This window comes from Dipodomys spectabilis, unplaced genomic scaffold (assembly GCF_019054845.1).
Source record: "Dipodomys spectabilis isolate Male_0828 unplaced genomic scaffold, ASM1905484v1 ptg000002l, whole genome shotgun sequence".
In the NCBI taxonomy this organism is placed as follows: Eukaryota; Metazoa; Chordata; class Mammalia; order Rodentia; family Heteromyidae; genus Dipodomys; species Dipodomys spectabilis.
Window position 1 is genome coordinate 7,201,511 of NW_024870679.1, and position 12,433 is coordinate 7,213,943.

At 39.9% G+C, this 12,433-nt stretch overlaps 2 protein-coding genes across 2 annotated transcripts; both read right to left on the minus strand.

Annotated features, from left to right (window-relative positions):
- Positions 1-5,830: 5,830 nt before the first annotated feature.
- Positions 5,831-7,156, minus strand: LOC122109941 (tripartite motif-containing protein 43-like). The gene has a single exon (XM_042682415.1). It carries the CDS (start codon positions 7,154-7,156, stop codon positions 5,831-5,833), a length of 1,326 nt encoding a protein of 441 aa, XP_042538349.1.
- Positions 7,157-7,683: 527 nt separating this feature from the next.
- Positions 7,684-11,470, minus strand: LOC122109952 (tripartite motif-containing protein 43-like). Its single transcript, XM_042682425.1, has 2 exons — positions 10,280-11,470; positions 7,684-7,746 (listed from the first exon to the last, which is right to left on the minus strand). Exons 1-2 carry the CDS (start codon positions 11,468-11,470, stop codon positions 7,684-7,686), a joined length of 1,254 nt encoding a protein of 417 aa, XP_042538359.1.
- Positions 11,471-12,433: the final 963 nt, after the last annotated feature.

Sequence of the window (12,433 nt, forward strand, 5' to 3'; positions counted from 1 at the left end):
CCTTAAGTGTTCTTTATATCAATTTATCATCTCTTCCTATTTATACTAACAGCATTAGACTTAGTCCTAATTATCTCATACTTGTATGAATAGTAAAGCTCTTAATTGGTGCCTTTTGATCTGGGATTCTATTTACATGAATTTCTTTTAAAAAAGCTTTTGATATAGCTTTAATAGATAACACACTTTTTCCAATTAAAATAGCTTTTTGTCCTTGTTTTCTCGAAGTTCAACAAGTGGACTTAAATTATATTCTCAAAATTATTCTTACCTTTTCTGATTCAAAAAAAATCGCAATGATTTTATTCCCAGAAGATTCCTCTGAGTCATGTATTATACATTTCTATGCTCAGAAAGTTTTGATGCACAACTGTGGCAGTCATTCTTCTCTAAAAATGCATGTCAATTTTCATCACTGTAACTAAGTAAATTCTAATCACTTAGTTCAAGTTGTTTATTAATCTATTTTTAAATCCAGCAATGTGTTAGACTTTCATCACTGAGAAATAACCTATGCAAAACCAGTTAAAGAAGGGAAGGCTATGTTGCTTCATGGTTCAGTTTTAGTTGATCTTGGTTGGGAGAAAATGGCCAAGCCAAGGAAATAAGTAACACATTATGGTGATTTGTAAGCAGAGAGAGAACTCCTGAATAAGTGTGTTTCTCATTTTCCCTCCTTTGATTCTAAGTTCTCAGACTTGAGGATAGTACACAATCAGCATGTGTTTTTCCACTTTGCTAAACTTCTCTGGGAACTCAGTTGCCCAAACACCTAGTTGTGTATGTTATTGCTCTCCTGCATATTTTTCAATCCAATCAAAGTGACAATATGACTTAACCATTTCATTTGAACACAGCACCCAAACACATCTCTTTATCCAAAAACATTCCACTTTTGTCTCCAAAAGGCCTACATTCATCTTCTGACACTTGCATAAAAGGAGAGGTAACAGAATGTATTGCCTCTCTCCAAAACTCTTTGTAGCTTTGACTTCCAACATCATTCAAAATTCCAGGTTCAAAATGTCCACAGAGATTCAAAGAAAATTCTTAGCTGAGAGTTGCCATGAAAATAAAGCAAAATAGGGCTGGAAAGGTGACTCAGTGGTAGAACGCTTGCCTTGTATGTATGAGGCCCTGGGTTCAATTCCTCAGCACCACATAAGCAGAAAAAGCTGGAATGGGTACTGTGGCTCAAGTGGTAAAGTGACAGCTTGAGCTGAAATGCTGAGGGACTGTGCCCAAGCCAAGTTCAGGCCCCATGACCAACAACAAAAAAAAGTAAATAATTTAAAAAAAAAAAGCAAAACCAATTATATCCCCAGTATAAAGGCACATGCCTTTAATTAAAGCTACTCAGAGTGAAGACAGGAGGATCACAATTCTAGGGAAGCTTGAGTAAAAGCACTAGACCCTATGTGAAAAACAAACTAGGATGGTCCAGTTTAAGTGGTAGAGTGCTTAGGAGGACAGTATGAAGCTTTGGTCCAAGAAAGAAGAAGAGAGGAAGAGAAGAAGAAGAAGAGGAACCAGAGAAGTAGAGTAAGAGGAAGGAAGAAGAGGAAGAGGAGAAAAAGGAAGTATAGAAAGAAGAACAAGGAGGAAAAAGAAGAGAAAGGAAGAAGCAGAAGAGGATGACAGAGAGGATGAGGAGCACCATATTTTCAATATATAATAACATGGTGTAAACATTCCTATTCCAAAAGAAAAGAATTGGAGAACAAGGAAAATAATGGCCCAGTAATTCAATTAATGGACAAAGAATTTGACTTGAAATTTCTTAATCGAACAATGTGTAAACAGACAAAAGGAGGTTAATAGCATTAGCACATGTAAAATCACTTATAAAATAGAAATGATATGTCATTTGATACTCACCAGAATGGGTAAAAGAAGATTTGCATTAGTAGGTTTGACAAAGATGTAAAGAAACTGAAGCTCTCATACATTGTAAAATAGCACATTCATCTTGGAAATTAGTGTGCAAAAGTTCCTCACGAAGTTAGTTACAGAAACACCAAACAGTCTAGAAACTTTGTACAGCCTAGAAACTTTGCCTATAGTTTTTATATACTTAAGTTCAAAACTTGTGTATCATCACAGCAATATTATCTATGACAGCCAAAGAATTGAAAAAAAAATTCAGGCTGACCAATAGGAAAACAGATCACAAAACATATTATACTCATGAAGTAGCCCATTTTATCAAGTAAAAAAGAGAAATGGAGAATTGATATTAGTGGAAACACTGACAACAGGCTAGATAGAAAGAACCAGACACAAAATAACACATAAAATGATTTGATTTTCATGAAATTTTTGAATTATCAAAATGAGGCATAACATTAGTTTCTTTGGGGTTGGAAGTCTAAGGAGAATTCAGAATAGCTGCAGACAGGTATAAGATTTCCTTGTGAATGATGAATATTTGAGAATATTCCAAGGTGATAATGATTGAATATATTTTCAAAATACAAAGAATCCCTAAATTTTATAGAATTAATTTAACAAATATAAGATTTTTCAATTACACATAAAATGATTTTTAAATGGAATACTAGATAATCTTTAACTAACAAAGGTAAAAATAAATAAATGTTCTGGAATTTGGGAGTTGCACAGTCTCTCCTGCTAGGAATAAAATTAAAGTGTTCTACCATGAAATTAGACATAGAATATAGCAAATTGGTGGAAAGCAGGAGCAAGTAAAAAAAAAATCAATGCATATTCCACAAAATTAAGAAAAAATCAGAGAATAAGTGGTTGGGAGAGATGAGTGGAAATGTTAAAAAGGGACTAAAGTGATCAAGATGCATTGTATTCACAAACTACTATATTGAATGGCAACTCCTTTCTTCAACTATTCAAATAAAATATTTTAAAAACTAGCAAATAAAACAAATTAATTAAACAAAAATAAATAAAGAATAGATAAATAAAATACAATAAAAAATAAACTATAGATCTATAACAATATATGCCACAAATTTATAACCCAAACAAGAATAAAGTAGTTTTGTTCGTGCTTCTAGATATATAAGGTAGAAAATTTTGACTAAATCTAATTTATTGAGTTCTTTTGTCAATGGCATTAATTATGCCAGTAGTAAAAAATAATCATGAAGTTCTGAAATGAATAACACAGTATCTAGGATGTTACTAATTACTAATGCAAAGATATTATTGCAGAAAGATGGAATAGTATATGTTTGTATGATTAGATAAAATATCAAAATGATGTCAGAATGTAACATAGATTTCACAGAAATAAACAATAGAAATTTAAATATAAGTCAGGGAAATACAGCATGATTACAGCAAGTAATTTATCTTTTTTTCCCGGAAATTAGAGAAAAATAAAAACAACATGCACAGGACAACAGTGAAAGACTACCAAAAGTGGTCAAAGTCACAAACACTACTTTTAATCCTATAATAGGAAGGTGAGGTCACCCTAAAAATCACGTGTGGGAAGATAAGCCAAGACTGCACTGAATTCTTGATACTCACATTTATACAGTGAAACATGACCACACAAACATTCTTCTAATAAACTCAGCACCACCGTATGTTTATTAACACCTGCCTATGGTTTTCTAAATTGAAAAACTGGACCAACATCATTGCATTGTTATAAAGATTTAGTGTTAAGTAAATTGGTTGGCAGAGTTTAAGCAAATGGTATGAATTCAACAGTACAGTACCAGAACTGTGTACAACATACCACTTTTTAGTTTATTTTTGTAGTATGATCTTGTTTTAATCCTTAGGCTTTCCTGGACTGAGATCTTCCTATTGAAACTTTGTACATAGCTGAGATGACAGACATATGCCAACTTAACTAGCTATTGGATGAGATGTGATCATTGTTAAGTCTGCAGGGAACCTACCCCCTACACCCATCTCCTTCACCAGCCTGAACCCAGTAATCACCTAGCTGTCCATCACCTAATTGTGAGTCAGAAAAGGATCCTTGGATCTGAGGTTACTTCCTCCACATCTATTTTATATTGTGACTTATCCATTTTAATTTTTTTCCCAAAACAGACCAGTAGCTTAAACTAAGGATCTATGCACTGTCCTTGAGCTTTATGTTGGAGGAAAAGGCTAATAAACACCATATATGACTAAGCTTATATTAAAATGAAATGGTAAATTAATATATATGATAAAATGATAAGAGAACCTACTAATGCTCGTGTGTGTGTGTGTGTGTGTGTGTGTGTGTGTGTTTTATAAGAGCACATTATTAATACTCTATTCGCTATAAATTTAGAAAATTATCTAGGATATTATTTTTAGGGTAGTAATTCTGTAGCATCCATGACATAAGCTTTCACATTCCAGGATTTATTACTATGAATCAGTCTTGAACCTTTTCTGTTCTTGTTTGTTGAATCATGAGCTTTGAAAGCAAATTCTCCTATATCTGAATTGCCAAGAGGAATAGCAATCTAACCCTACATTCATATCATTGACTCTCAAGTTAGTAGTTTTTCCCTATCGATAAGATAATTACAGAAGGGATGAACACACAACAATTAAATATATAGAGTGAAAGGGAAACAAAAAAGTAAGCATTTTTTAACTCCATATGATAATGCCACAGGGGATCAAAGAACTACAATTAATTATCCAAAAAAGAGCCATCACACCTGCAAAGCATCCTGTTATATTGTTACAAGTGGTGGCTCTTGTTAACCTCTCAGTATGCCTAATATATAAATTAAGGTTTGTCATGGTTATGGTTTGTTTTTGTTATTTGTTTTGTTTTTTGGTCCGGTCGTGGGGCCTGAACTCTGGGCCTGGGCGCTGTCCCTCGGCTCTTCAGCTCAAGGCTAGCGCTCTACCACTTGAGCCACAGCACCACTTCAGGCTTTTTTCTTTTTTCTTATGTAGTGCTGAGGAATCGAACCCAGGGCCTCAAGCATGCAAGGCAAGCGCTGAGCTCCCTTCCCAGCCCTGCCATAGTTATTATTATGAATCTCTCTGCTCATTTTTATCCCCCAAAAGAATGACTTATTTCTTCTATTTAAAGACAGACCTTCATCTTTAGTGTTCAACCATGCATTTTCAGTCTTCTCCATTATTACCAGCTCTTTGTCTGAGTATACATTTTTTTTTCCCCTTGTTTAGGAATTGGTACTGAAAGTTAAAGAATCCAATCTAATAGAAAGTGTAAACACCCCTATGCTCTAGGAGAGAGGTCTTTGTTTTTTTCCTCCCAGGATGGATAACAGGATCTATTAATAGAAAGGCTGCTCTAGAACTTTGTGTCACTGAAACTAGTACTGCTTTTTTGTACTAGCTGTTCCTGGGGCTTGAACTTAGGGCATGAGCCCTGTTCTTGTGGGAATTTTTTTTCTTCTACCACGTGACCACAACTCCACTCTGGTGGTTAATTGGAGATAAGAGTCACTTGGATTTTTCTGTTTGTCCTGGCTATGCAATGCCATCCTCAGAACTCAGCCTGCTGAGTAGCAAGGATTACTGGAAAAACAACAGTGCCCATTGCATTCAGTGTTGTTTTCTGTTGTTATTCTGGGCTCCAACTGCTTTCAGGGTGAAAAGCCATCACTGGGGACTCAGTTTTGCATGGGTTTATTTTCATAACAATTTTAAAATATTTATTTGCTCTCTTGTTGCATTGTTGCTACTTTATCTTACCCTCATTTAATACTGGTTTTTACATTTTATTGTTACCACCATATTTCATGAAAAAATGGGATTACTACACCAAGAAATTTATATTAGTATAGTATTAGTGGTTTGCTTCATTTGAGAAAGGTTCTTTGCCATAGAGTTCCCAACACATAGAGAGTCTCTTCACTTAGGACACCGGGATACCCCTGGAAAAAAGGGGCCTGACAGGAAATCGGAGAGAGCCAGTGGGGTATCTCCAGATAAGGGCACTCTTAGCCACATTCCAAAAACTCACACTGCCATGGTCAAAATCAAGAAACACACCAACCTGGCCCAGAGGCTTCTCTACATAGTGAGACAGCAATGGAAAGGTGGTAAAAAGGGTGTAAAGAGTATTCTCTTTCACAAACAAAAGGAGGAAAACATCCTCAGATTCACTGAGGTTGCTCCCTATGACAGAATCCCTAACAACTCCCAGGGCCCAGGTGGAACAGTCATCCACACTAATCTCCCAGTAATGTTTCCCAGAGATGAAGACTTGGCATCCAAAAGCAGTAAAGTGCGGGGAGTCTTCAGAATTCAAAACTCCATGGTTGTGTATAACACTGCTCCCATGATCTTGATTCCCCACAGCTTCATTGAAGGCAATCTCCACCCAGTGCTGCCTGAGCCTCTCTATCAGTCCAGGAATGGGAGGGGCACTTAGCTCTGGCCTCAGAGGAAGAGGCAGGAAGAACAAGACTGACTCACAGCTTTCCAGGGTCAACTCTACATCCTGAAGCAGTTCCACACCTGGTTTTTGGTATGTTTCCATCAGCTCCTGATACATAATCCTGAGCTGATGCTTCTTCTGAAGCATTTGTGTTTCCCTTTCTCTGAGTTGCAGTAACATGGTTCTTCCTTCATTGATCAGTAGCTGGGAATGCTGTCTTTCCTCCTCCTGGACACCCAGCTGCAGCATTCTAAAAACATCCTTAGTATTGTCTCGGTATAGGTTCACATAACAAATCCATTGGTTGATGAGTCTCCTCTTCTCCTGTAAATTGTGCTGGTTTTCTTGAGTCTTTTCCCATACAGCATGCATCTGCTTTGAAATCACCTCCCTCTGCTCCTCAGCAGCCCTTTCTATTGGACGGTGTTTGTGAGCCCTGTGCTCCTGAGACTGGGAGCAGCTCCTACAGAGCAGGGCCCTGTCCACCTCACAGAACATCTGCTTGGTCTCCCCGTGTGTCCCACACATGTATTCCTCAGAGCTCAGGAACCTCCTGAGGCTGGCTCTTCTGGCAATGGCCACCAAGCTCTTGAGAACCACGTTGGTTTTGAGGTTTCTCTGCTGGCAGGGTCCCCTGCATCCAGGGCACCTGGCTGGAGTCTGGGTCTCTTCCCAGCAAAGGCAGAGACAAGGTCGACAAAAACTGTGCCCGCACTCTAGGGTGACTGGCTCTATGAAAGTATTTATACAGATGGCACAGCTCACTTCCTTCTGGAAGGCCTGGGCAGTGTCAGGGTCCATCATTCCTAGGAGCTAATTCTAGGTGGCTCACCCCTAGAAGCCTAGCTACCCAAGAGGCTGAGATCTGAGGATCAAGCTTTGAAGCCTGCCTGGGCACCAAAGCCTCCCTGACACAGACACTTATCTCCTATTTACCACTCCAAAATCACAAGTGAGCTGTGGCTTAAGTGGTAAAGCACTAGCCTTGACCACAAAGCGGCCCTGGAACAATGCCCAGTCTTGAGCACAACAATGCCCAGTAACACTGCCCTACCACTGGGTTCAATCCCCACAACCGACAAAACACCACCACCAACAACCACACAAACCAAGTAGAGAAGAATTAAACGAGGAGTAGATTCTCCCACTCTGATCCTCACCTGGAGTATCCAAGATCCAAACGTCCTCCTCCTGCTGAGGGATCTTCAGCAGTGCCTGAGTCTCAGACTTCCACTCTATTTATACTGAAAGAGGGTAGGCCCAGGAAAGAAAGTGTCTCTGATTGGCTGTTTGGGGAAGCTGATTTACATATCAATAGGAGTTGGAATTTACATCCTGGCAGTCACACCTTTCACCTCCCCTTTCAAGGAATTGCTTCTTACAATTTCCTTCTACAAAGACAAGGCTTTTTGATTTGGGTTAGGTGCAACTTAGGTTTGTCCAGGCTTGGAAAAGGTTTATTGTATTTGTTTGTTTTTTGCATCGTATTTTTATTCTGTTTATCTTCTCTATTGGGACTATTGTTTATTACTTTTCCACCAGACTGTGGGCAACTTTAGGTGGCATCATCCACTGTATCTTGTGGATCTTCAAAAGTAGCTGAGTTTGTGTTTGTTAATAGGTGATCATCCAACACTTATCTTGTTTGGAGTTTGTCAGGCCTGATACTCAACTGGTGCTGTACCACTTCAGCCATGTCTTCTTCCACTTCTGCTTTTAGTTTTGGAATATGAACTTGTGTTTATGCTTAGCCTCTCCTGAACTGAAATCTTCCTATTCACACTTTCTATCCAGCTGAGATGAAATGCATACTTGCTTACCTATTGTTTGAGATGTGATCATGGTTAGGTCAGCCCACAGATTGGCCCCTCCCCCTGCCCTATCACCAACTTGAAACCAGTAATCAGCTGACTGTTGATGATCACATGACTCTGAGTCAACAAAACATCCTAGGCTCTGAGGCCGCTTCCTGCCAAGTCTATTTTCTATGGTGGCTCCTGCTTTTCTTTTCTTTTCTTTTTAATTTCCCCTGTCAGTCCTAGGCTTGAACTCAGAGTACAGAATCTGTCCCTGAGCTTTTATGCTAGCTCAAGTCTAGCAATCTCCCTTTCCCTTCTCTCTAGTTTAAACACCACGTAGGACTATGCTTATTATAAAATGGAATGTTAAACGGACATAAAAGAACAGACTATAGAATGCTCATAAAAATAAACAATACATATATATGTATATATACACATATATACATATATATACATATATAGATATACATATATATATATGGACATATATCTTGAGGATGGTAGTGTAAAAGCTTGAAAGCTTTTACTTTCAAGCTTTGGTTAGTACAAATCAATCTTTTTTTGGGGGGGTGGGGGTCGGGTCATGGGGCCTGAACTCTGGGCCTGGGCACTTCAGCTCAAGACTAGCACTCTACCATTTGGGCCACAGTGCCACTTCCGGCTTTTTTCTTTTTTGCTTATGTGGTGCTGAGGAATTGAACCCAGGGCCTCAGGCATGCAAAGCAAGCGCTCTACCAATGAGCCACCTTCCCAGCTCACAAATCAATCTTGATCTTGTCCTTGCTTGTTGACCCATGGTCTTTGAAAGCAAATTCTCCTCTACTGAAATAGCCAGCAGGGAAGTAGAAGCCTAACACTACCTTGGCATCACTGACTCTCAAGGAAGCATCATTTTCATCCACATATAATAACAAAGGGGATGAACAAAACAATTAAGTCACTAGAGTGAAAGAGAGACAGCAACAAGGAGCCATCACACCTGGGCAGCATACTGTTGTATTGTTACAACTGGTGGCCATTGTGAACCTGTACCTAATGTATAAATTAAGCTATGCCACAGTTAATGAATCTCTTAGCCTGAGTTTCAACTCTGTTCATTATTACACTAAAAAACAATGCACGTTCTTCTATTTAGAGACATGCCTTCATCTTTAGTGTTCAAGTACGTATTTTCATTCTTCTCCATTATTAACAGCTCTTTCTCTGATTGCACAAATTTATTTATTCATTTTTTTTTGGAATTAGGACTGAAAGTTAATCAAAGAATCCAATGTATAAGAAAGTGAAACACTCAGATGCTGTATGATAGAGGTGTTTCTTTTTTTTTCCTTCCCAAGGTGAGTACAGAATCTACTAATAAAAAAGCTGCTCTAGAATTTTATGTCACTGAAACTAGTACTACTTTTCTGTTTTAGGCTGTTCCTAGGGCTTGAACTTAGGGCATAAGCACTGATCGTGAGGGTATTTGTTTGTTTGTTCGTTTTTGCTCTTGGTTGTTGTTTCATTTTCTTTTTCTTTTTCCTCATCCTACTGGGACCACAGCTCCACTTTGGTGGTTTATTGGAGATAAGACTCTCTTGGATTTTCCTGTATATGCTGGCTATGAATTGCCATGCTCGGAGCTCAGACTGCTGAGTAGCAAGGATTACTGGTAAAACAACAGTGCCCACTACATTGTGTTGTTTTTTGTTATTCTGAGCCCCAACCCCTTTCAGGGTGAAAAGCAGTCACTGGGGACTAGTTTTGGCATGGATTTATTTTTGTAGCAATTTTTTAATATTTATTTGCTCTCTTGTTGCATTGTTGCAATGTTAGCTTATCTTCATTCAATTTTTTCACATTCCATATTTTATTTCATGTTTTCTCCACATTTTATAAAATAATGCAATTATTGCACAAAGAAATTCATATTAGTACATTACTAGTGGTTTGCTTCATTTGAGAAAGGTTCTCTGCTTTAGAGTTCCTAACACATAGTCTCTTATGACAAGGGAATACCCCTGGAAAAAAGGGGCCTGACAGGAAATTGGAGAGAGCCAGTGGGGTATCTCCAGATAAGGGCACTCTTAGCCACATTCCAAAAACTCACACTGCCATGGTCAAGATCAAGAAACACACCAACCCGGCCCAGAGGCTTCTCTACATAGTGAGGCATCACTGGGGAGGTGGTAAAAAGGGTGTAAAGAGTGTTCTCCTTCACAAACAGAAGGAGGAAAAGGTCCTCATATTCAGTGAGGTTGCTCCCTATGGCAGAATCCCTAATAACTCCTAGGGCCCAAGTGGAAGAGTCATCTACACTAACCTCCCAGTAATGTTTCCCAGAGCTGAAGACTTGGTGACCAAAAGCAGTGAAGAGGAGGGAATCTTCAGAATTCAAAACTGCATACGGATGGTCGTGTCTAACCCTGCTACCATGAACTCGATTCCCCACAGTTTCATTGAAGGAAATCTCCACCCAGTACTGGCTGAGCCTCTCTATCAGTCCAGGCATGGGAGGGGCACTGAGCTGTGGCTTCAGAGGGAGAGGCATGAAGACCAACACTGACTCGCAGCTCTTTAGGGTCAACTCTACATCCTGAAGCAGTTCCACATCTGGCTTCTGGTATGTTTCTATCAGCTCCTGATATGTTTTCCTGAGTTGATGCTTCTTCTGAAGCATTTGTGTTTCCCTTTCTCTGAGTTGCAGTAACATGGCTCTTCCTTCATTGATCAGTAGCTGGGAATGCTGTCTTTCCTCCTCCTGGACACCCAGCTGCAACATAGCAAAAGCATCTTGGGTCATGCCTCCGTATAGGTTCACATAACGAATCCATTGGTTGATGAGTCTCCTCTTCTTATGTAAATTGTGCTGGTTTTCTTGAGTCTTTTCCCATACAGTGTCCATCTGCTTTGAAATCACCTCCCTCTGCTCCTCAGCAGCCCTTTCTATGAGATGGTGTTTGTGAGCCCTGTGCTCCTGAGACTGGGAGCAGCTCCTACAGAGCAGGGCCCTGTCCACCTCACAGAACATCTGCTTGGTCTCCCCGTGTGTCCCACACATGTATTCCTCAGAGCTCAGGAACCTCCTGAGGCTGGCTCTTCTGGCAATGGCCACCAAGCTCTTGAGAACCACGTTGGTTTTGAGGTTTCTCTGCTGGCAGGGTCCCCTGCATCCAGGGCACCTGGCTGGAGTCTGGGTCTCTTCCCAGCAAAGGCAGAGACAAGGTCGACAAAAACTGTGCCCGCACTCTAGGGTGACTGGCTCTATGAAAGTATTTATACAGATGGCACAGCTCACTTCCTTCTGGAAGGCCTGGGCAGTGTCAGGGTCCATCATTCCTAGGAGCTAATTCTAGGTGGCTCACCCCTAGAAGCCTAGCTACCCAAGAGGCTGAGATCTGAGGATCAAGCTTTGAAGCCTGCCTGGGCACCAAAGCCTCCCTGACACAGACACTTATCTATTTACCACTCCAAAATCACAAGGGAGCTGTGGCTTAAGTCGTAAAGCACTAGCCTTGACCACAAAGCGGCCCTGGAACAATGCCCAGTCTTGAGCACAACAATGCCCAGTAACACTGCCCTACCACTGGGTTCAATCCCCACAACCGACAAAACACCACCACCAACAACCACACCAAACCAAGTAGAGAAGAATTAAACGAGGAGTAGATTCTCCCACTCTGATCCTCACCTGGAGTATCCAAGATCCAAACGTCCTCCTCCTGCTGAGGGATCTTCAGCAGTGCCTGAGTCTCAGACTTCCACTCTATTTATACTGAAAGAGGGTAGGCCCAGGAAAGAAAGTGTCTCTGATTGGCTGTTTGGGGAAGCTGATTTACATATCAATAGGAGTTGGAATTTACATCCTGGCAGTCACACCTTTCACCTCCCCTTTCAAGGACGTGCAATTTGGTTAGGTTATTTGGGTTAGGTGCAACTTAGGTTTGTCCAGGGTTAGAAAAGTTTATTGTGTTTGTTTTCTTTTATTTTGCTTTATTTTTTACTTCTTTGTATGCTTTATATTGGGACTATGAGTTTATTACTTTTCCACCGGACTGTAGGCCACATTCGTGGCATCATCCATTGTATCTTGTGGGTCTTCATTAATTTGGAACTTGTCGGGCCTGATGCTAGGCTGGTACTTTACCACTTAAGCCATGTCCTCTTCTGTGTTTGCTTTTGCTTTTGGAATAGAAAATTGTGTTTATGCTTAGGCTCTGCTGGACTGAGATCTTCTGATTCACACTTTGCACAAAGCTGAGACGACAAGAATTATCTCTTGCTTGAGTTGTGATCA

Excerpts from the sequence above, each read along its gene's own strand:
- LOC122109941 (XM_042682415.1), bottom strand. The coding sequence starts at position 7,156 with ATGGACCCTGACACTGCCCAGGCCTTCCAGAAGGAAGTGAGCTGTGCC.
- LOC122109952 (XM_042682425.1), bottom strand. The coding sequence starts at position 11,470 with ATGGACCCTGACACTGCCCAGGCCTTCCAGAAGGAAGTGAGCTGTGCC. Across the intron at positions 7,747-10,279 it reads TAGAGAAGCCTCTGGGCCGG|AAGGAAATTGTAAGAAGCAA; the intron begins GTTGGTGTGTTT and ends TTGTCTTTGTAG.